The sequence below is a fragment of the Heterocephalus glaber genome, unplaced genomic scaffold, assembly GCF_053883595.1.
Source record: "Heterocephalus glaber isolate CG9 unplaced genomic scaffold, H.glaber_assembly_v1.0 deba00001442, whole genome shotgun sequence".
NCBI lineage: Eukaryota > Metazoa > Chordata > Mammalia > Rodentia > Bathyergidae > Heterocephalus > Heterocephalus glaber.
This window is the reverse complement of record NW_028258296.1, coordinates 54,513,444-54,539,064: the sequence shown is the minus strand read 5'-3', so window position 1 is coordinate 54,539,064 and position 25,621 is coordinate 54,513,444. Positions and strand designations below refer to the sequence as shown.

Genomic DNA, 25,621 nt, shown 5'->3' with positions numbered 1-25,621 from the left:
CTAAAAGGTTCGCCACCACTGGTCTAGATTCTAACTCTTTCTTCCCTTTCATCTCACCCTTGAAATAACTATCTTAAAGTTATTTCTCCCCATATCAGTGTTCAGAACCCCAAAAGCAACCATGGACTGAAACCTATGAAACTGTGAACCAAAATAAACCTTTCCTCCTTTTTAGTTGTTTATCTTGGGTACTTGGCACAGTGCAGAAAGCTGACTGGTATGGTGGTACATTAAACTGGTACTAGGAGTGAGGCCATTTCTGTAACTGTAACTGGTTCAAAAGCCTTTGGAATTGGTTTTTGAGAAGAATTTGAAAATTCTGAAGAAGCAGAGTAGAGAAAGCCTAGAACTCTGTAAGTAGAGCTTAATGGGAGATCTGGTGAGGGTGCAGAAGACCAGAATGCTCATAGGAATGTGGATGATAAAGGCTGCACTTATAAGATTCCGGATTTAAGTGAGGACTCTGTTGGGAATTGGATTAAAAGCCACTGATATTATATCCTGGCAAGGAACTTGTCTGGATATTGTCCATGCCTTGACACTGTGAGAAGCTAAGTTCAAAGGTGACAAACTAATTTATCTGGTGGAGGAAATTTCAAGGCACCATGGCATTCAGGCAGTGGTTTCAGTATTCTGGTTGCTTTTAAACAAATTTATGATGAGGACTGGAAGCAAAAAGCACCTCAGACAATTTTGAAAAAATTACAGTTCAGCCAGAAAAGAAGGGTGAAATAATTTGCTCAAGATCATTGGCTGGGCATTGCTGCCCACACCTGTAATTCCAGAACTCTGGGAGGCTGAAGCAGCAGGACTGTTTAAAGTTACAGAGGATTCCTGAAACTGAGAGTCAAAATAAACCTTCCCTCCTCTTACACTGATTTATTTGAGATATTGTCACAGTAAAGGAACTAAAAACCTCTAAAGATTATATAATAATAATATGAGCAGAGTCAGGACTAAAATTCACACCACAGTTAAAATGCCTATAGACACAAACTGAAAAAGAACTTGGGAGAAGTGAAACAGCTGTGACGTTAGAGTGGTAGAAAATGCAGGTGAGTCTCTCTCTGTCTCTCTGCCTCTCTCTGTCTTCATCTTTCTCTGTCTTCATCTCTCCTCTCTCCCTTCTCCCTTCTCTTCCCTTTTCCTCTCTCTCCCAAAAGGTTAATTCTTATTTTTTATAAAAGTGGAGAACATACTTTGATTTTATGTTGTTCTTCCTAAATAATGACCTTGCTAAAATGAAATGTAGAAGGGACTGAGATCAGTGTGGCCTTTTCAGACAGTGGCATGTGGCAAAGAGAGGGTTGAAGTTGCTATTTACTGGGGTCTCCACAGTGTTGGGCAATGAACGAAACACACATTCTGTTCTAATTCCCATATTCTTAGAACTCATTTAATGTGAGTTGCTAGATTCTGGTTCGAATGGAAGAACTCACTCAATGGTCCATTTTATATTTATTTATTTATTTTTATTAGTCACATCCAATCCTGGCAAATACAAAAGGATTATAAGGGAAAGATCTGTACCCTAGGGTTTTTTTTAAATATGTGAAGCTTTGGTTCTGACAATTTATAAATCTCAGGATTTCACAAATAGTGTCAACTTGCAAACAAAAACATCTACACATTGCCGGGGATGGTAGCACACACCTGTAACCCCAGTGCTTGGGAAGCTGAGGCAGGAGGATTATCATGGGTTCGAGGCTGGCTGGGCTACACAGTGAGTTCAAAATCAGCTTGGACTACATAGTAAGATCCTATCTCAAAAACAAGTCTCCACGTAACAATATCTGGACTACCCGTGCAGACCTCTATAGTTCATTATGCTTCTTACTCCAGAAATCTCCTTAGCATTGATCTTACCTTAAATGACCATCACCATCCAACACCAGTCCTGGCTCCACAACTCATTGGAGGCCATTAACAAATACTTTCCAGGCACACCTCAATCCTCACACAGGCTTACAAAGTAGGCACTGCCACCCCTGCTTCATAGAGGAAGAACCAAGTGGCCCACAAGAATGAAATAATTTGCCCAAGACTATGAGCTGGGCATGGTTGTGCACACCTGTAATCCTAGAACTTGGGGAAGCTGAGGCAGAAAGATTGAGAGTTTGAGTCCAGCCTGGGGAACTTAATGACTTAGCAAGATCCTGTCTCAAAATAAAAAATAAAGGGCTGGAGGTATAGCTCAGTGGGAAAGCCCTGGGTTCAATGCCTAGTCCAAAAAACAAACAAACAAACACCAAAAAACTTGGAAAATTGTATCCGATTGACTCCAGGCCTTTCTCCTTCCTAATATGCCCTATTTCTAGCCGCACATACACTAGGATCCTTCTTGGTGCCTGTTTTGAGTCCAGGGAAATGACCACTGAAAAAACCAAGAAGAAAGGAAGGGTATGGTACCTGCTATGGTGGCAAGGAGATGGAATTTAGACTCAAAACAAATTTGGTAGTTGGATACCAACCTATCCCTCATGGGCAGAGCTTACACTCATGTGTTTGAGTACTGGTGTAATAGATATCATGAGACAAATGAATTAAAATCCAAAAAGGGAAGTGGCTAGCATGACTATTTATATCGGTCCTCTCCTAAAAAGTGTGTCATCTATATTTTATACTTCCCTATCTCTGCTCAAATTTCTCCATACTATTCATATCTTCCCCAAGTCCCTTCTGTGATGACACTGGGCACTGTCCCTAACAACGGGAATAATCTGAAAGACAAAAGAGGTGATAGAAAAACACAATCAAAGTGGAAATGGCCGTTCACGAACATGCTTTGAGACTTCTCAGATCTCCTTTTGCCTTGCCAAGAGAAACACTGAGTATATCATCTGTGTTCCAAATGTTGCCAAATACCCCCCAATTTCGCATCAGAGTCGCAAAAGCACATATTCAAATGTAAATAGGGTGGAAGTCACAGATGCAGAGTGCAAGATTATTATATAATAAATACAGTGAGATTATCATTTTTTCTCATCTCAAGACCTATCATTATAACCTCTCCAAGTGAGGATGCTGAATTGGCAAAGCTTCTCAGAACAGAAAGAACATCACTGTGAGCTTCCCTCCGCACAGTAATCGTAGACGGACTTGGCAATGATTCAGAAACATCCACTTTTCTCCAGCACAGGCTGCAATTACACCCTTCACTCAACACAGTCTATTCACTGAGAGTGACCACGGCCAGATGCAACTCCGGGAGGCAGTTTTCTAGAGCGCTAGTCCTCAGTAACTACTGCAGGCTACAGCATCATTGTGCATTTCAGGACCTATTTTTTCCTTTCCTCTCTTTCCTTCCTCCCCTTCTCTTTACACTAAGTCTTCATCCTAAAGGAAACTATTTTTGGGGGTGCTGTCCATCAAGATTCATAGAAACCATTAATACTATGAAAAGAGAAAGGCTATTCAAGTAACTGCTTTTCTGTCTTTGATTTACACTTCATCAGACATCCAAATACATATCTAATAATTTCTCTATTGTCCATGAATTGATCAAGAGGCAGATATGACTCTTTCAAAAGAGACCTGAAAATAGTGTGCTTTGAATTTACACACATCACCAAGGATAGTATATGGCCTATCCACCCACTTCTAGAACTTAATCTTTTGCTTTTTACTTTTCGTCCTGGTTCTGCAGTCCTTAGTTTATGTTAAAAACTAATAGTTCCCAGGCACTGGGGAACTGTAGGACAACTGGCTTAATATTTAGAGCCCAAGACTGGATGTCAAGAGATAGGTGATTTTTTTTCCCCTTTCCATCTACTTTTTAGCCACATAATCTTTCATTGTTCATTTTATTTATGTCTGTTTTTAATGATTTATGTAGAACTACATGCTCCTTATAGAAATTTTAGAAAGGAGAAAAAGTAAAATAATTTTTAAAATGTTGCCACTTAAAGACAACATTGGAAAGAATTTTCTTGTATTTACTTTTAGTTATTCTTCAGTGCATTTCCTTATGCAAATTCTACAAAGTAGAAATAATATTGACCAGATAATTTGCATCTTGCTTTTATTTATGCTGTGGAAATCACAAGTTGTAAGGCATGTGATTTTGGAAGAAGAGTCCAGAGAGGAAGGGAACAGAGAGAAGGCAGATGGGAAGAGGAGGAAGAGAATTTCTTAGCAGCATTATAGATCAATCCAAGATTAGAAGAATCTGGAGTTTTCTTTCTCCAAAGGGTTTTATAATGTACTAAAGCACAGCTTATAGGATCCTAGGGGATAAGAACTGACTAGTGGCTCCCAAGGGATGGAGACCATTAAGAAGTCCGAGATTCTAAAGCAACGCTGAGAACATAATTCGAACAGCTGACCCTGAGCTCAGTAGGAAGAAAAACAAAGAGCAGACGGCCTGGAAGATATGGAGGAGTTGAGGAACTAGAGTAAGTGATGATGTAAACCGAACATTTAGAAAGAAAAGGGAGGGTCAGGATTTAGCTCAGTGGTTTCACCGCCTGCTGCACAAACACGAGAACTGGAGTTCAATCCCTGGTACCAAAAAAAAAAAAAAAAAAAGGAGAGAGAAAGAAAGAAAAGGGAAGTGATGACTTGATCCAGGTCAAGGAATATAATTTCAGAGGCAAGTCTCTTAAGAATAGAGAATCTGGGGCTGGGGATGTAGCTCAGTGGCACTGTGCCTGCCTGGCAAGTGCAAGGTCCTGAGTTCGATCCCTAGAACCGAAAAAGAAAAAAAAAATGGAGAATCTGGAGGAAAGGAGAGCTGTGTTGATAGCACACTGAATTGACTCCAAGGTAAGGAAATGTGAGGTCAGGGCATAATGGTGATACACGCCCAGGCCTATGGCACCCCTTTAGAATGCCAGCTTCTTAAAGAAAGGCTCTGTGTATCTAGTAAGGTGACACCTAACAAATATTCACATCTGCCTTTTAGGGAATGGTATCTGAAAAATTCTTACCTGAGGATTTCTAACCACTGGAAACAACATTAGATGCTAAAGATTTAGACAAATAACAGTTTATACTTCCAGTACACTTAGAACATGGGAAACACCAAAGACACCAACTACCACATGCTATAGCAGAATAGGCAGAGCATGTTCTGGCCTCAGAAAACACCCAGAACTAGCTTCCAAGAATAATTCCAAAAGGGGGCAATGATGAGGCCAACCCAGGAAGGACAAATTTATCTTAGCAAAGGCAAGGCTAGGTGTGTAGGTGGGAACAGCCCATAAAGTAAGACCCATGCATAATGATTTTAGCTCTGGGTGAACAGGATGACAATCACTCCACAACCAGCTCCCTGGGTCTGCGGGCAATAATGCTCTTCCATGTCTGCAATCACCTGAACGTCTCACAAGTAATGCACAGAGGACTTTTTCTAAAACCAAGTCAGTTCTAAAGCTTAGGGGTTGTCCCTTGGTGAACAAGATGAAAATTTCTGCCTACGATAAAAACATATATTGACTTAGTTTAAAAAGCAGAATAGAAATTCCATTGCCCTACTTCCATTAGCACACATAGTATTTATTTTCTTTTTTCTTTCTCTGAAATTGACATGGTAACACAGATGCCTAATTTTAATGTCATTTAAATTTAATTTTAGATTAAAATGTTCATTTATTACCATTTTAGTAAACATCTCATAATACTAATGAAAATTAATAATAACACTGAAGCATTTAACCCTAGAAAAGGGTAAAACTTGGGAATAGCGCTACTGAGTCACCTAAAATATGACACTTTATATCGATGTGCCTTGGTTTCCCCTTCTGCAATATAGAGATTCTGGTCTTGAAAATAATGTTAAGTTGAATAAACTATCCTTCTGATATGAATAAAAATATCAGCAATTTACAATGTATGTTCAAGAATTGGAAATGGTTGACATAGTTATTCTACTTCCAAATATCTATTATTCAAAATAATTCTATAAAAGATGCTCTATGCACCTATATGTTTATCAGTTCACTAATAATAGCAAAAATGTGAAAACTACAGGCATCAGAATAGGAAATGATTAAGTTTTGTAATCCATGTGACAGGCTACTCTACATTATGAATAATACAGCACATTATTATACAGAAAATAAACATTTTCAATTGTATGAAATGAACCACTAGAAATCATTCAATTTTCATTGCCACCAAGGCTTTCTGTGTGTCTGCAGTGACTGTTTCTTCATATCCTTTCTACCTTGGCCATGGTGAGAAGACACCAGCTGCAGGTATCTTCCCTCGCAGACTTTGGAGAAGTCAAAGGAGGAAAAAGTTTCTGCAAAGTGCAGCAAGCAAAGAATGACTAGAAATAGGAAAAAGTATCCAAGAGTATTAAAGTGCTATGAAAATATAAGCTATTATTATTGTAAAATTCATTATAAAGAGTGTAGAATTAAAAGTCTTCAGCCATAAGTGCTCAGGAAAAACAAATTCAGAACATGCTTAGCTTGCTAGCCACAAAATTCAGAAGATGCTCCTGGAGGGAAACAAATCTTTCTTTTAAAATAGAACCAGATAGAACCACCGTGGGTCATCTCTTTCACTCTAGACTTTCTTCTAACTTTAAATGCTATTTGACTTTTTTGGCCAGAGACAACTTGTGGAATGTTCCGAGACCAGTTTGGAATTTTATTTATAAAACGGTGTTAGTTTCAATAGAAGCACTGTCCCAGGCATCTACTGAATGGACAGATTGTCAACCCAGCCTTCTGCAAACATCCCACTTTCCAGCTTTCCAGTAATTTAAATCTAGCTTTAGCATATCGTTGAAAGAGAGGTGGGAGATCCACATGGATCTGGTCTGTAGGAATGAAAACAGAAGTTAGGAAAGTGGGAATAAAAACATTGATGGAGGCCAATTCCCCAAGCCAACATCTGTTGGGAGCAATGCTACATAATTCTAGGGAAAAATCATTTGGTTAGCCTAGTTCTCTTGCCTACAGCGCAGCTACAGAATAACTCCAGTTTGGCCTTCGGTCACAACTGAGACTTCAGTGATCCAGTGATGCTGTGATTCTCCAGGACAAGAAACATCCTGGGAGCTGAAAACATCCTGGGAGAACAAACATCTGCTCAGTTCCTCGTTGTTCTTGGACTGTTAACATCTTGTTTACCCGAGATGTACCGAACTCTCTGCAAGCCTTTAGTTACACCTTGTTTATCCCAATGTGAACTACTGAATTCTCTGCAAGTCATTTGTTACGAGGTACTGAATAAAAGGTGTGGTAAGGTGGGGGCTTTTGTCTTTGCCGCCCAGAGCAGCACTGATCAGACCCAAAGCTCAGCTTCTTCTCAGTGTCATTTTTCTACCTTTCCTGTAATTCGCCGTGTGCTGCCATGGCTCGCAGGAGACCAGGACTCACTGCAGAGGTTCTGGTAATGTCCCCTTCCCCCGTTCCCTACAAACATCCAAGTGCAGGCCTATTTAAAAGTAGACCAGGGGCTGGGGATTTAGCTCAGTGGTGTTGCCACCTGCCTCGCAAGGGCAAGGTCCTGAGTTTGATCCCCGGTACCACAAAAAAAAAAAAAAAAAAGTAGACCAGGGCTGACAAAGCAGAGATTTTCCTTTTTAAAATCTGAAAAATTAGTTGCCAGCAGTGCCAAATATTAAATAGGAAATTCAGCATCCAAGGATGTTTACGTAATGGAATTATGAAAACAAGCATTTTCCTAATTCGAAACGCTATGTGCCAAACATTAGCATCACAGTAAGCAAATATATTGATATTATCCAGCCCTTTGTTCATTAATGTAGACTAGTTGTAAACACCACCAAATCACATAAGCACTCCTCCCCCAGCTTCAGCAGCCACATCTGTAAAATGGGGCAAAATGCGGTAATTGTATTTGTAAACAAATACTATTTCTATCAGCTCACTGTGAATTCAAAGAAATATAAATGTCCGTCATTCCTCTAGGCCAAGGGTGGCAAACCCTCTCTGTCTGCATGTGAGCCAAGTCACCCCAGCAACAGAGCATCGGATAACAGTTGTTTTTTCTAAACTAAAACCTCAGTATTCGGGTTTAACTGCAATGTTGACAGTTTGTGATACATTGCGGGTTTGGGGTTGCAGTTTGGGCAGTCGGTCTCTAAAAGGTTCGCCACCACCGCTCTAGGCTAAGTATTAACACAGAGCAGAATAAATGCAAATAACTTATCATTGAGAATCTGTCAAGTACAATACAGTTATGATAAATGGGCATCTTGTCTTTCTTGAAGGCTGCACTTTAACCACATGGCCGAGACAAACAAAATCAAATTGTTAAAGTCTATAACTGGGCCATTGTTTTTCTTGGATGTTACTTCCCTTTTCCAAATGTTCACAGACAACGCAGACACATAAAATTAGATGAGCTCGGGCGCGTTCAGGGTGGTATGGCCAGAGTCAGACACATAAAATTAATGCTTGCATTTTACTATGTTAAATTACAGGTGAAATAAAACAAAACAAAACAGATGAATTAATTTTCTTTCCTTTCCTAACCCTCAGTCTTATAGCTTGCTCTTAAATCTTCCAGGTTCATTTCTTTTTCTTGAGATATTTGTTCTGGGAAGTTGTCTGAGGTTCATATATGATTTGTCTGACTTTTTCTCAGTTTTCCCACATGCTATAAGCAAGAACATTTCCACCTGAAAGGGGGGGAAGAATTAGTAATGAATTTTCCAGTGTTTTGCAGTGTGGCAAGCTGAATAATGGCACTCCAAGGATGTCAACGTTTCTAATCCCCAGAATTTGTGACCATGACACTTTACACAGCAGAAGGGACTTGCAGATGAGAGTAAGGATTTGGAGATTCAGAGATCATCCTGGAGTATATTGGTCTAGCTATAATCACTCACAAGGGTCCTCGTAAGAGGAAATGGGAGGTCAGAAGAGAGAAGGCGATGTGATCACAGAAACAGAGGCCAGAGTGATGCCATTGCTGGAAAGGAGTAGTGAGCCAGGAATGTGGAAATTCCCTAGAAGCTGCGATGGGCAAGGAACAGCATCTCCCTTAGAGCCTCCAGAAGGAACATGGTTCTGCTATCACCTTCAGTTTTGCTAATATTCACAATCTCTAAACCAAAAGGCAGTTAGACAGTTTTTAGTTCAAGTAGGTGAATGCTAAAATTTCAGAGCAGTAGAAGCATGCGATTAATATCAGATTTATAAGGTAAGGAAAACTACCCTGATAATCCAGTTCTGGACCATCTCCATGAGCTTATTCCTTTGGCAATTCTTATCCTATTTATGGGTTTCAATTTGACTAATAACCAAACCAGCTCTTCATAAGGCCAGTAAGCTCATGGGAAATAGTAAGCTCATTTACTACTCTAGAACCAACAATGCTCTTTTCAGATAATTTCATCAATGAGTCAGGCAATACCTTAGGGAGGGTTGGGGTGGGGGAAGACTCCCATTGGGCTGCAGAGGGGTAGCCATACACAGCTAGGAGGAGACAACTCGAACTGTGGGAAGCCAAACACCCAGCACCCTGTCCTTTGTGAATATGGGGCTTATGTGAAGTACTTCTCAGAGACAGAGAGGACTGTCCAGAGCTGCCTAGAATAAAATCTGGGAATAGAATCAAAGTCTTTAGGTTATCCTTAACTTTAAGAAAAGCCAACAACATCTCTTCTTGGCCTTTTGGCTAAGATCAAGTGAAGAAAAGCCAACATGAGTTGCTAGTTTCAGAACCAACTCAGAAATAACTCATCTACAAGACCCAATTTGATTAAAGCAATGAAAAGCAAAGATTTTGGAATTGGATCATTCGAGGCTTTATTTATTCTTTAGCTGTAAACACCACCCTGGACAAATTAGTTATTCTTTCTTGAATTCAATTTCCTTGTCATAAAAATGGATATAATAACATTTACCTCTATCCAGAATGGATATTTAGACATCATGTTTTGACAACATGTTATGGATAAATAAGCATTGAAAAATAAACCAAACAACCACAGTATATTCTACCTTTAACTTTCTGTAAACCATGTTTTGTGGATAACTTCAGTTTTACCATATGGCTGATATATTTCAATATTTTTTAAACTTCAGTATTAATTTTGAGTTGGCAGAGGTAACCTAACCGACTATCATTATGTTTGATACTAAGAGATATAACTTTCAATAAAATTATTGAAATGCAAAAAAAATTTTAAATAACATTTACCTCATAGAGTTATGAGGATTTGGTGAAATGAACTATACAAAGGGATTAGTGCCCAATAAAAATTTAATAAATGATAGCGATTACAGTTAATTTTATTCTCAGATTCCCCCAGGTTGTGTTTTCCACAATGCTCCTAGAGGACCCAATGCATACCTGTGCCTTAGCCTCACTTTATTAATATTGTAGATGATATAAATATAAAACCTGAAAAGGTAGAGATCCAACCTCATTAACTGTTCTATGCTTCGCAAATAGAATAGTGTCTAGCCTATTTGGGGTTCTCTCATTTTTAATAAATGTTTATGAACTAATCTGACACATGACTTAAGGAGGATCTGAGACATCAGTCACAACCTATAATTATAGGATTTTTCCAACTGTGACCCATTAGGTGGAGAAATAAACTAAATGAGTCATACAGCATTTGTTTTCAAAGGAAAAAATAGAATAGAAAATATCAGAGTACAAAACACAAAGTAAAGTATTCCTACATGAAACTCTTGTTACATGTGAGTATACTTGGTTGCAATGTAAAATACATTTTCTATTATAGGTAACAGTTTAAAGAAGTGTGAACATTCTGAGGGTTCCATCTTGCCAACATTTGTTTTTTTGTTTGTTTGTTTTGTTTAGCTTTTTGGTACCAGGGATCAGGACCTTGTGCTTGCAAGGCAGTTGGCAGTACCATTGAGCTAAATCCCTGGCCCAACATTTGGTATTTTTTAACCTTTCCATTTCAGCCATTCTGATATGTATGTAGCATGGTGGTACTGTGGTTTAATTTACATTTCCCTGATGACTGGTGATGTGGAGTACCTTTTTACTACCTTTAGGACATTTTCTTTCGAAATTTTCTTTGTAACCACTTTAAAAAACAACTTGGCAGTATTTACTAAAGCTGGACATGCATTCCTTGCTATTCGGCAATTCTATTTGTTAGGTAAAATTTATTTATGCAGTAGAAATTTGTATGTATGTTCACAAAAAATTGTACAAAAATGTTCATAGCAATTTAATAGCCCCAAACTGGAAATTGCCCAAATGTCTTTTAATAATAGAATGGATAAAGAAATCAATTTATTTACACATGATAAAATCCTATGTAGAACAAGAATAAAGGAACCACTACTGCACTCACCAATGTAGAAGAATCTCCAAAGCATAAATTACGTGAAAGGATGGATAAAAAGTACAGAGTGTACAATTTCATATACATAAAGTTCAAAACTATGCAAAAATTATCTATGGTGTTAAAAATCAAGATAATGGCTGTCCTTGGAATCATAATAAGCATTTAAGGAGTACTGGTAATGTTCTCATTCTTGATCTGAGGACCCATCACATGGATACAGTCTATGAAGCTAAATAGACTATAAACATATAATTTGTAATTTTCTGAATTATTCTGGATCTGTCTATAATTGTTTTATGCAAATATCTTTTTTAAAGTTTATAAGTAATACTTTTTGAGGTACTGGTGATGGAATCTAGAGCTTGCACATGATTACTTTTTTTTAAGGTGTGGAAAAATATTGATGGAAAGCAAGGATCCCTGACACTCACTCTCATTAACGTCGAGTGGCCATCTGGCTTTTGCTTCAATAACTCCAGGGTCGGAAATCTCTTTACTGTTGAGGTGGCTCTCTGTTTAGAAAGCTCTTCCCTTTCTCTAAGCCAAAACTTGCCTCCCCATAATCTCAGAACTTGCTCCTGTCAGTTGCTTGGTTCTCCTAAGAGATGTTAAATTGATCTAATCCTTCTGGCACCAACTGGTCTTCAGATCTTCCACGAGAACACCCCCTCTCCCAGTCTTCTCCAGAGTAAAGAGACCCAGGTCCTTTGGCCAGCATCAAGGGCATGGCTTTGAGTCTCTTCCTGTCTCACAATGGTGCTTTTGAAATCTAGTGATTCCCCAAACAGACCCTAGTCCTCTAGGAGAGAAAGAGACGCCTGAAAAGAGCAGCAAAAGACGAAGAGTAGGGTCAGTACTTAGAAATCTCCAAAGCACATTTCATCCACCAACATGCCCCACACTTCACTACGCCCTGTCATTAAATTCACACTAAACTGTTCATGCTGTTGAACAAAAATGGCCCGGGTCTTTTGAATAAGAACTGTTAAGCCCTAAATTTAATTCTGTGTTTGTGGAGCCTTCCCTGTCTCGGGAGGCAGAACACTCGTTTGCCCCCAGTACGGTTCTCCGGGGCTAAACCCCGGGTATGTAAGAGTGGCTGTTATGGAAACACCTCTGGAATTCGGCCTCCCCATCTGCACTCCCCCCAAACAAAAATTAAGTCTTTTCTCCTTACTACTTCCTGAAAGGAACTTTATTTTAAAGTAGATTTGGGAGAAGGAGTGAGGATGGAGAAAACAGCATCAAGCATCTCCAAAATCTGACCCAAGGGCAGGATGACGCTCAGCCTCGTCTGAGCAGCGAGGGGTCTGTTCTCTTCCTCCTTCCCTCTCTCAGTCACTCTGAATGAAAGCTCCGGAGGAGAGCTGCTGGGCTCTGCCCACTCAGTCTTTTGCCTTTGTGTGACTAGTAGAGGGTGAGGTCGAGGAGGAAAACGTGGCAGGGTGAAGATGAATCTCATATTGCTCAAAGTAACGGAAATCAAAGGTGTCCGTAAAGAAAGGCCCACTGGGATCCCTGTAGTCTGCAGGAAAGAGAACCCCAACGCCAGGAAACCACAGGGACATTTCTACCAAAACTTCCAGGCAGCCTCATTGGCTATTTTTAACATCAAGAGTAGGTGGAAGGAAGATTCACTGAGCAAGGGAACCACCAGAGACCAGAACGTGTGCAGGAGGATCGAGGACGGTGGGCTGGGGATCCGGGAGGGCGACAGGATGGAAGCGACAAGCGGGCACAGGCCCCTAGGGGTGAGGGGCGACCCCTTCCCCGGCCCTGGGGAGGCGTGAGAGGGACCCCGAGTCGCCACGCGAACGCGGCGGGAGAAAGGCGGCTCACCTACCTCGCCCACGTCCGCTCCATCTTCCAGGCGCTTTCCTGCCTCCCGGGGCTCCTCACCCGCGAGTGGAAGCCGCCTGGGAAAAGGAGACGCCCGGCCGGCGGGTGTCCCGCGCAGAGAGGCCCGGCTTCTTCCTCCCTAGCTGCCCGCTCCCCCGGGGCTGTGCCCCCTGCTGCCTCGGGAGAGCGACGGCCGCGCTGGAAGCTCCTGCTGCGGGGCGCGCGGGCCGCACCGGGGAGGTCTGCGCCCAGGGCTCCGGCTGGCACGCGGCGGGGCGCCCGCTGAGCTGTCACCGCGGCCCGGAGGCGGGGCTCCGGCGGGGGGGGGGGGCGGGCGGAGCGGCAGGTGACCGGCAGCCCGCCTGCCGCAGCCCGGCCTCGGCTCCTCCTCCTCCTCCGCCCCTGCCCACCCCGTTGTAGGCTGTGAACGAAACCCACCCACAGCGGGAGGCCCGCGGGGAGGTGCTGCAGCACCCAGCCAGGTAACCTCGGGGCCAGAGATGGGGGCCTGCGAGGTGCGGGCGCAAACCAGGCCCAGGGCCCCAGCTCACAGGACACAGTCTCGTTTTCCTAGCCGTGCGACTGGTATTTCACCCTTCATCCAGGCACAGTGACCTTCCTCGGACGGGAGACATCCTCATAAAATCTTGCATGCTTAGGCTGCCTCCATTTTAGATATTCCCCGATTTCGTGGTATTCCACCGCCTTCCTTCTCAGTTTCCACGTTTCCACAGCAACGGGGCTCTACCAGAGCCCCAGGGAGGCAGAGGGTTCCCGAACTTACAAGAACACTCGGAAGCTTTAAGTCAGAAGTCTTGCGGACCTGGAATGTCCCGGAGACTGTTCTAAAATTGAGGAAAAGGCCCTTCGGAGGTGGCATTGCCTCGGACCCCGAGGCATCTACTTCGGTATCAAGGTTTAAACAAGTCAGGCATGCCGGAAGTAGGGTGCTTACCGCCTGAAGCCCCTCTGCAGCTCTGAACTGAACCCTTTTTATGAAGTGACATAATCACTGTTATTATTAGCGTTGCCACTGACCTTTTTTTAAATTTGCAAAAAGCTTTACAGTGCCTCTCTCTGGCAACGCTGATGTAGACTGTTTACAGATGGTGTTTGAGACCATGGCAGCTCAGAGATTCTGCTGAGGCTCTGGTGTGGGTGGTCTGCAGGGCACGGTCCCAGAGGTAGTAGGTTCTCTGCAATTCCAAGAAAATGATGCACAAGGCTTCTCCAGAATGATCTGTTCTCTCAGGCAGCCTAGGAGCTTGACTCAGGAGAAACTCCAGCACACCAGAGTCACAGGCAGGGCCATGGGGAGCTGGATTATTGGTGCAAACTGTCATCTTGTCTCCTACTTCTTGGATGAATACCCCTAATTACCGTACAAAGTAGCACTGGGAAAGACAGGATAACAAAACATTTCCAAGCATTTGAAGATTTAGAGGAGCTACCCAGAAAGTTCCTAGTCTAGAATCCTCTAACTCCAACACTGAACTTCATAGCTAAGACCTCACTGCTTCTGAGTTTAGAATGTTACCAGGAAAAACTTTACAGTTTAGTCTGACCTTAGACACGGCTCACAGGCCACCTGTCTTGAAAAGAATCTCCTGTTGCTTCTAAGGAAAAAAAAAAAAAGGCAAAGTCGGATTTCCATCCTCCATACCAAAGCTGGTGCTATATTTAGTTGTGTCTCACATCAAATTATGGACTACTGAATTGTGGAAAGGAACTTCGTCTACAGTCTACAGTTAGACATGAATTGCATTCAAGAAATGATAGTCCTGCATAACTCTCAGAAGTGAAGCTAGAAAATGGGTTCATCTATTTTTAAGATAACTTTTTTCAAAAGTTATTTTCAAGAACATTTGTTAAAAACACAGAAAGTATATAGAAAATAATGTTGCTTGTTGAGTTTCTTTCCAGACTTTTAAAAATACATCTTTTAATCCAAAATGACTCACAAAGTACATTTTTAAGGAAAGAAATTAGTTTTTCATAAAATTATACTTATTCTTAAAAACAATTTTGTGTTAGATTTAAAAAGAAAAACATTCCCCTATATAACCACTCAGCATAAATGTTTGTTTCTCCATAATCCCTTTAGTCATTATCTATACATAACACATACAGATTTAGTTATAATACAATTAGACATAAGTGTGTATTTTCCTTTTGTTCACTTATTAAATACTTGTCAATGTTTTTAGAGTGTTGATATTTATTATTCTGATAATTCTATATATTATAATATCTATAGAACCATGGCTTAATAATATTCTATTATTGCGTAGTTACACTGTTGCTAATACTGAACCATAGTTTAATAATATTCTATTATTGCGTAGTTACACTGTTGCTAATATTGGACTCTAATAAATAATGCCTTAATGAATTCTTGCCTTTACTCTTTTATTCTTTTGAATTATGCTATGGTTTGAATATATGGACCCCTCCAAAGTTCATATGCTGGAACCACAGTGTGATAGTAGTAAAAGCTGAAGCCTTTTGGGAAGTGATTAAATCATGAACACTGCTCTCTCATGAATAGGATTATACTCATATAAAAGGGGTTGAAGGGAATGTCCTAGTCCCTTTTGTCCTTCTGTTCTTCTAGCCTTATGAGGACACAGCATTGTCCTCTCTGGAGGATACAGCAACAAAGAGCTATCTCAAAAGCAGAGAACAAGTCTTTACCAGGCACTGAAATCTGCTGCACTTTTGTCATGAACTTACCACCCTCCAGAACTATGCAAAATAAATCTCTATTATTTGTAAATCACCCCATCTAAAGTATTTTGTTTTAGTGCCAGGGATAAACTAAGACAAATTGTTTCCTTGGGATAACTTCTTAGGCACGGGAATGTTACAATAAAATAATTCTAATGTTCTCATCTAACATAGCCACAACAGAACCAGAATTTAAATTTTTTCTTATTTAATGGGAAAATAATTTAATAGTTATAGCTCAGGTATATATATATATATATATATATATAATGAATAAATAATTAAACTCTAACTCATCTTACTTTATATTTCTTAGAGCATTAACTAGTTAAGTTCCTATTTCACACGCTTGTTTGCAAACCATTACCTGGAGTAGCTATTTCATGAAATCCTTCTGTATCAAGTCACTGAATTAGTCATCTTTTTTGCTGAAACAGTGCAGTTTAACAAAGAACTTACAAATCTCAGGATTATACACAAGACATTTATTTCTTACTCAGGAATCTGTGGTATGGGCAGGGGTTTAAGTCCATTCTATATATGTCTCAGTCCCGGACTCACACTGAAGAAGCAACATCACTTGGGGAATATTCCTCTCATTGCACAGGTCCAAGAAAGTTGGCAGAATCTACTAATATCTCTTCCATTCTCTGCTGAGAACCAGTATACTGGCCCTTTTGCCATGTTCCATGCACCAAAGTCACATGGTCAAGTCCAAAGTCATTAGCAAAGAAAAATGCAACCTTCGCAGGGAGTGCAGAAGGGAAGAGTATTTACAGAGTAGTAATATGACCCATCAGCCACTATTTGACATGCCACCTGACTTTCATCAGGTATTTCCCCTTGGGGAAGCACGTTAACTTTAACCTTCTCCATCCCATTTAAAAGTAGTTGTTGATCTTGGCCAATGAAATGCAAACTGCTTTGGCCACTGAATGTGAGAAGTAGTCTCCTGTGGTCATTTCTAGGTAGATTGGAGATTTTTTTTTTTCATTTTGGGGTTTTTTTGGTTTTTCATTTTTTGGTGTTTTTTTTGTACTGGGGATCGAACTTGGGACCTTGCACTTGCGAGGCAGGCGGTAGAACCACTGGGCTAAATCCCCGGCCCAAATGGACACATTTTTAAGAGCGAGAGCACAATTGACCATCATCATTTTCCACTGTTCTACTAATCCCTGAAGATTAACACATTCTGAGATGAAGCTTTCATCAGCTTGGGTCTCTGTGGTACTATTATGATCAGAGCTTCCTGTTGACCCAAATAGAATGTGTGGTATGAGCAAGATATATTTTTATGAAGTTACTGAGAATTAGAGATTTGTTAGTGTGGCATAACCTGGCATATTCTGGCATATTGGCATATTATTTTTTATTTCCATTCTGAGACTCATGATAATTATGTAGAAAGTTACATATATTCCTCCTATATCTGCTCCTGGTTGTTTTAATTAGAACCCAAGTAATCTTGGTAAATAACATATAAATTAAACCAAAATGATTAAGGTACATTATGCGCATGTACAAACATGCCAAAATGAAACTCATCAATTTATTTAGCCAACATGCCCTGTAAAAAAAGTTTAAAATAATAATAAACCAGTTTTGTTATTCTTTCAAATGTACTATTCTTGATTTGCTCAACTGATTGTACAATGGGAAATACTTGATTATAAGGGACAAAATATGTCAAGGTCTTATCACTCAGTTTGAAATATCTCAATGGTAATTTTATCTTCCCTTAATTTTTTAAAAATTCTTTTCTTCTCTCAAACTTGATTCTGAGTAAACAGGACTATTGATCTAGATATGGCTCACGTCATGATTCTAAGACAATAATAAAAGTATATGCTTTGCCAGACTCTTTTCTGAAAGCTTTGTGTGTATTAACTCCTTTCACCCTCACAGTAATCTTGTTATGTTGATGCTAGTTATTTTTGTTTTAAAAATAACTAATGTGGAGTACATGGAGGTAAAATATACTGCTTAACTTCACAAAGCTGATATGTGGCAAAGCTGAGATTTGAAACCAATCAACTTAGTTCCAGAATGTCATTTGTAACCATTATGCATACTGTTTCCCTGATTTGAACACTTAACATTCTCTTCATACTTAGATAAGAAGACAGTATGTCTGCAATACCTGCCGTGCACTGATCACTGCAGTTTATTAGTTGACCTGGTCAGCTAGCTGATATTTCTGTGGTCCCTGACACCTCCATGTCTGTCTCTCCAACACTGGGTTAAGGGAATAAAAAAAGTCTATCTGGAAATTATAAAGATCTGAGCAGAAATCAATGCAATGGAGACTAAGAGAATCATACAAAAAAATCAATGAATCAAAGGGTTGTTTTTTTGAAAGAATAAATAAAATTGATAAACCTTTAGCCAACCTTATCAAAAAAAGGAAAGAAAAGGCTCAAATCCATGCAATTAAGAATGAAAAAGATGAAGCCACAATGAATCCAGCAGAAATTCAGAGGATCATCAATACCTCCTTCGAGAAACTGTACTCTAATAAAATGGAAAAAACAGAAGAAATGGACAGATTCCTAGATACACATGAATTGCCAAAATTAAATGAAAAAGATATAGAAATTCTAAACACCCCAATTACAATGAGTGAAATTGAAAATGTAACAAAAAACTTACCAGCAAAGAAAAGCCCAGGTCCTAATGGCTTCACTGCTGAATTCTACAAGACATTTAAAGAAGAACTATCACCATTACTCTTTAAACTCATCAAGGAAATTGAAAGGGAAGCAAGGCTTCCAAATTCATTCCTGGAAGCAAATGTTACTTTGATTCCAAAACCAGGGAAAGACCCAACCCAAAAAGAGAACTACAGACCAATCTCCCTAATGAACATAGATGCAAAAATCCTCAACAAGATACTGGCAAACAGAATACAGAATGTCATCAAGAAGATCATACCCCTTGACCAAGTTGGATTTATCCCAGGGATGCAAGGATGGTTCAACATCTGTAAATCAATAAATGTAATACACTATATTAACAGAGTCCAGGACAAAAACCATATGATCATCTCAATAGATGCAGAAAAAGCATTTGACAAAATCCAACACCTATTCATGATATAAATGCTACAGAAAATTGGAATAGGAGGTGTTTATCTCAACCTGATTAAGGCTATCTGTGAAAAACCAACAGCCAACATCATACTAAATGGTCAAAAACTGAAAACTTTCACAATAAAATCAGGAACAAGACAAGGATGCCCACTATCACCACTCCTGTTCAATATTCCTCTGGAAACATTAGCCATAGCAATTTGACAAGAGAAAGAAATAAAAGGAATAAAGATAGGAAAGGAAGAAGTTAAACTGTCATTATTTGCTGAAGGTATGATACTCTACATAGAAGACCCAAAAAACTCAGTCAAAAGTCTTCTAGACCTAATTGACAGATTCAGTAGAGTAGCTGGATACAAAGTCAACACTCAAAAAACAATAGCCTTTTTATATGCAAATAGCAGACCCATTGAGAGAGAAATTTGAGAAATAATTCCTTTTACAATAGCATCTAAAAAAATGAAGTATCTAGGAATCAATCTAACAAAGGAAGCAAAAGACCTCTACACTGAAAACTACAGCACTCTGAAGAAGGAGATTGAAGAGGATATAAGAAAATGGAAAGATATCCCTTGTTCCTGGGTAAGAAGAACCAATATAGTGAAAATGGCCATACTTCCAAAACTTCTGTATAGATTCAATGCAATGCTGATTGAAATTCCAAGAATATTCTTCACAGAACTAGAGAAAACAATCCAAAAATTCATTTGGAACCAGAAGAAACCTAGAATAGCAAAAGCAACTATAGGCATCAGAGATGTGACTGGGGGAATCACAAACCCCAACTTGAAACTAAACTACAAAGCTACTGTGACAAAAACAGCATGGTGCTGGCAAAGAAACAGACCCGAAGATCAGTGGAATAGATTAGAAGATGCAGAAACAACTCCAGACATACTCAGCCACCTTATCTTTGACAAAGGAGCCAACCACCCTCATTGGAGGAAAGACAGCCTGTTTAATAAGTGGTATTGAAAAAACTGGATGTCAACCTGTCAGAAATTAAAACTATACCCATACCTATCACCACGCACTAAACTAAGATTGAAGTGGATTAAAGATCTAAATATTAAGTTAGAAACACTAAACTTGCTGGAAGATAAGTTAGGTAGAACTCTTGGTGACACTGGAATAGGAAAAGATGTTATGAACAAATCTTCAGTAGCATGGGAGCTAGCACAAAGAATCAACAACTGGGATCTCATCATATTAAAAAGCTTCTTCACTGCAAGAGAAACTACCAACAGAGCTAAGAGTCAACCTACAATGTGGGAAGAAATATTTAGCAGCTGTAGCTCAGACAAAGGTCTACTATCAAGAATATATAAAGAACTGAAAAAAATCAGACCCCCCAAGTTAAAAGACCCAATTCAAAAACGGGCATCTGAAATGAACAGACATTTCTCAGACAAAGAAGTAAAAACAGCAAGTAAATATATGAAAAAATGTTCAACATCACTGGTCATTCAAGAGATGCAGATGAATACAACACTGAGATTCCACCTCACCCCAGAAAGAATGGCTGCTATCAAGAAACCAACCAATAACAAATGCTGGCAGGGGTGTGGGGAGAAAGGAACCCTTCTCCATTGTTGGTGGGAGTGCAGACTGGTGCAACCACTGTGGAAATCAGTATGGAGATACCTCAAAGAACTAGGACTACAGGTCCCATTTGACCCAGCTATTCCCCTGCTGGGAATCTTCCCCAAAGAATGAAAAGAATCATACCACAGTGCTATATGTGCACCTATGTTTATAGTGGCACAGTTTGTAATAGCTAAGGTTTGGAAACAGCCCAAGTGCCCATCCACTGGAAACTGGATAAAGATGTGGGGTTTTTTTTATAAAATGGAGTACTACTCAGCCATAAAAAATGAGAAACTAGAGACATTTATAGCTTAATGGATGAATATTGAGGCCATACTCTTAAGTGAAATAAATAGGACCCACATGTGTAAATACCAAATAGTTTCTCTAGTGTGAGAAATTAACAGTGTAAATAAGGATGAAAATGATTAAAATGAATAATTGACAATTTGAAATAAGAAAAGGTCCAAGGGTTTGGGGATGGTGGAAAGGAAAGGGGAAAGGGAAGAAGGGAAAAAAAATTATGAGAAAAAAAAAATGGACTCAAACTCTGTGTAGATAGGGAAGGGTGGGAGGGTGAAGGGTGCACAGGTAATGGGAGAAAAAATAAAAACTAAGATGCATCATGTTCTAGTACAAACACCCAATGATAAATGTAAATGTATTTTATACCTAAAATGTACCAATAAATATATATATATATATATATTTTTAAAGTCTTTCTGGAAGGAGAAAAATCATTTTGAGATAAATGATGATAAAGATAATCACAAATTCTTGGCTACATCTCCCGTCAAGAGACAGAATTTAACTCTTCTCTCTTGCACTCATGCTGCCCTAAAGCACTTACTTGGCCAACAGAATACAGCTGAAGAGATGTCCAACTGCCAAGCCCAGGTCATTTTTTTTCATTCTTAAATTCTTTTATTGGTACATTTTAGGTATACAATACATTTACATTTATCATTGGATGCTTGTACCTGTACATGATGTATCTTGGTTCTTATTTTTTCCCCATTACCTGTGTGCTCTTCACCCCCTCCACCCTTCCCTATTTATATAGATTTCACTTCCATTTTTTTTTCTTTTCTCATAATTTTTCCTTTCCTCTCTTTCCTTTCCCCTTCCCTTCCCAATATCCCACCCCTTTGGACCTTTCTTCCTATTTCAAATTATGAATTATCCATTTTAATCATTTTAACCCTTATTTACACTTTCAGTTTCTCATACTAGACAAACTATTCGGTATTTGCAATATTTCAACTTGTATGTCTGATTTATTTCACTTAACATTATGGTCTCAAGGTGTTATTGGCTTTTAAGATTCAATTCCAACTTCACATAATCAGCAAGGCCTTTTTTGATAGATTTTATTGTTCTTAGCAATATAGTATATCTGTACCTACCTTTATGTAGCCCTTATTATACCATCGTTATTTATTTGATGTCTTTCTCTATCAGCATCCAGTGTAGTAGCCAACATACAGAAAATAATCAATAGATATTTGATTGAATACATTAATGTATGGGTACAAACAAGTAAATGAATGGCCAAAGTGACCGCAAATAAGGTGATTACAATTTGGAATACCTATTCTTTCATATATAACATTCTCCCTCCATTGGTATATAAACATGGATGTACACAACTAATAGGAAGAAGTGGCTTTGTAGTAAGTTCAGATAGAAGTATAAATTATGTAGATATTGTTAAGGGGATAACTGAAAGTTGATTAGAATTAAATTAGGCTCCAGAATTCAGGTTGGAATTTGTCGCCCAGTAATTGGAGAAAAATTCTTAAGGATTCAAAAGAAAAAGAAACTTTTTCTCAACGGGAAAGTATTATGAATTCTAATTAAAAGCTGTAACAAAATGAGAATTTGGGTCAATCAAGAACAGAAAACAAAGTTGGTTTTAGTCTAGTTTCACTATTTTTTTTGTATTAAATTCTTTTATTGGTACATTGTAGGTATACAACACAATTACATTTCTTATTGGGAATTGTACTTTTATATAATGCATCTTGGTTCTTATTTTTTCCCCATTCCTAGCCCTCCCTTCACGCCCTCCACCCTTCCCTATTTACAAAGACTTTATTTCCATTTTTTCCATTTCTCATCATTTTTTCCTTTCCCTTCTTTCCTTTCCCCTGCCCCTCCCACTACCCCTACCCCTTTGGACCTTTTCTTCCTATTTTACATTATCGATTATTCATTCTAATCATTGGTACATTTTAGGTATACACTATAATGACATTCATCATTGGAAATTTGCACCTTTACATAGTCTCTCTTGGTTCTCATTTTTCACCCTTGCCCAACCCTCCCTTCAACCCCTCCAGTCCTCCCTATTTACAAAGATTTTGTTCCTATTTTTCCATTTTCTCATATTAATCCCATTCCCTTCTATCCTTTCCTCTAGCCCTCCCACTTCCTTCCCCTTTGCCCCTTTTCTTCCTATTTCACATTACCTATTATACATTTAGTCCTTATTTACACTTTCAGTTTCTTACACTAGAGAAACTATTCAGAATTTATTCATGTGTGTCCTATTTATTTCACTTAAAAGTATCACCTCAATGTGCATCCACTTAGCTATAAATGTCTCTAATTTCTCATTTTTTATGGCTGAGTAGTACTCCATTTTATTTAAAAACCACATTTTCTTTATCCAGTCTCCAGTTGATGGGCATTTGGGCTGTTTCCAAGTTTTAGCTATCACAAACTGTGCTGCTATGAACACTGCCACACATATATCACTGTGGTATGATTCTTTTAATTCTTTGGGGAAGATCCCCAGCAGTGGAATAGTGGGGTCAAATGGGACTTCCAGTCCTAGTTCTTTGAGGTATCTCCATACTGATTTCCACAGTGGTTGCACCAGTCTACACTCCCACCAGCAGTGGAGCAGGGTTCCTCTTTCCCCACAGCCCCGCCAGCATTTCTTATTGGTGGATTTCATGATAGCAGCCATTCTTTCTGGAGTGAAGTGGAATCTCAGCATTGTTTTCATTTGCATCTCTTGAATGACCAGTGATGTTGAACATTTTTTCATGTATTTATTTGCTATTTCTACTTCTTTGTCTGAGAAATGTCTGTTCATTTCAGATGCCCATTTTCGGATTGGGTCTTTAAATTTGGGAGGTCTGATCTTTTTAAATTCTTTACAGATTCGAGATAGTAGACCTTTGTCTGAGGAAGAGCAGGTGAAGATTTTTTCCCACATTGTGGATTGTCTCTTCACACTGCTGGTGGTTTCTCTTGCTGTGCAGAAGCCTTTTAATAAGAAGAGATCCCACTTGTTGATTGTTTGTGCTAGTTCACGGGCAACTGAGGTTTTGTTCATAAAATCTTTTCCTACACCGAAGTCTTCAAGGGTTCTACCTAACCTCTGTTCCAACTGGTTCAGAGTTTCTATTTTAATACTTAGATCTCTAATCCATTTTGATTTTAGTTTAGTGCATGGTGAGAGATACAAGCCTAGTTTTAATCTTTGGCAAGTTGAAGCCCAATTTTTCCAGCACCATTTATTAAAGAGGATATCTTTCCTCCAGTGAGGGTATTTGGCTCCTTTATCAAAGATGAGATGGCTGAGTGTGTCTGGCATTGTTTCTGCATCTTCTAGTCTGTTCCACTGGTCCTCAAGTCTGTTTCTTTGCCAGTACCATGCTGTTTTTATTACAGTAGCTTTGTAGTACAGTTGCAGGTTGGGGATTGTGATACCCCCTGCCATGTCTCTGTTACCTAGAATTGCTTTTGCTATTCTGGGTCTCTTCTTGCTCCAAATGAATTTTTGGATTGTTTTCTCAAGGTCTATGAAGTTTGCTGTTGGGATCTCAATTGAAATTGCATTAAATCTATATAGCAGTTTTGGAACTATGGCCATTTTCACTATATTAATCCTTCCTACCCAGGAGCAGGGGATGTCTGTCCATTTTCTGATATCATCTTCAATCTCTCTTTTCAGAGTGCCATACTTTTCAGAGAAGAGGTCTTTGATTCCTTTTGTTAGGATGATTCCTAGGTATTTCAGTTTTTTGGATGCTATTGTGAAAGGAATTATTTGCCCTATTTCTCTCTCAGTGAGTCTGTCATTCATGTAGAGGAAAGCTATTGATTTTTGTGTGTTGACCTTGTAACCAGCTACTTGACTGAATTTGGTTTTTAAGTCTAGAAGACTTTTGGTGGAGTTCTTGGGGTCTTCTATATAGAGTATCATGTCATCTGCAAATAATGACAATTTGACTTCTTCATTTCCTATCTTTATTCCTTTTATTTCTTTCTCTTGTCTAATTGCCGTGGCTAATGTTTCCAAAACTATATTGAACAAGAGTGGTGATAGTGGACATCCTTGTCTTGTTCCTGATTTTAGTGTGAAGGATTTCAGTTTTTGACCATTTAGTATGATGTTGGCTGTTGGCTTTTCATAGACGGCTTCTATCAGTTTGAGGTAGAGACCATCTATTCCAATTTTTTGTAGGGTTTTTATCATAAATTCATGTTGGAATTTGTCAAATGCTTTTTCTGCATCTATGGAGATAATCATATGGTTTTTGTCCTTGGCTCTATTGATATAGTGTATTACACTAATTGATTTTCGTATATTGAACCATCCCTGCATCCCTGGGATGAATCCCACTTGATCAGGGTGTATGATCTTCTTGATGATCTTCTGCATTCTGTTTGCCATTATCTTATTAAGGATTTTTGCATCTATGTTCATTAGTGAGATTGGCCTATAGTTCTCTTTTTCAGTTAGGTCTTTCTCTGCTTTGGGGATCAAGGTGATGCTTGCTTCCAGGAAAGAATTTGGGAGTATTGCCTCCCTTTCAATTTCATTGAAGAGTTTAAACAGTAGTGGCAGCAGTTCCTCTCTAAATGTCTTATAGAATTCAGCAGTGAAGCCATCAGGGCCCAGGCTTTTCTTAGGTGATAAGTTTTTAAATACATTTTCAATTTCATTGGTAGATATTGTGTTGTTCTGAATTTTAAGGTCTTCTTCGTTCAACTTTGGTAATTCATATGTATCTAGGAATCTGTCCATTTCTTCTGTGTTGTCCATCTTATTGGCATATAGGTTCTAGAAGTAGGTATTGATGATCCTCTGGATTTCTGCTGGGTC

At 39.1% G+C, this 25,621-nt stretch overlaps 1 protein-coding gene across 13 annotated transcripts in view; it reads right to left on the bottom strand.

The window, feature by feature from the left end:
* The window catches only part of Pde4dip (phosphodiesterase 4D interacting protein), a 248,460-nt gene that overhangs the window by 187,484 nt on the left and 35,355 nt on the right, over positions 1–25,621 (bottom strand). For 8 of the 13 annotated variants that reach the window (XM_087212735.1, XM_004853867.4, XM_004853870.3 and 5 more), the window contains exon 1: positions 13,101–13,386. The exons of 1 other annotated variant lie outside the window; for it this stretch is intronic. In XM_087212735.1, the coding sequence (XP_087068861.1) occupies positions 13,101–13,120 (20 nt within the window). In that variant the 5' untranslated portion in view covers positions 13,121–13,386. Of the gene's footprint in view, positions 1–13,100; positions 13,387–25,621 lie in introns of those variants that run through there. 4 more of the 13 variants (XM_087212727.1, XM_087212734.1, XM_087212736.1 and 1 more) reach the window with 1 other exon arrangement.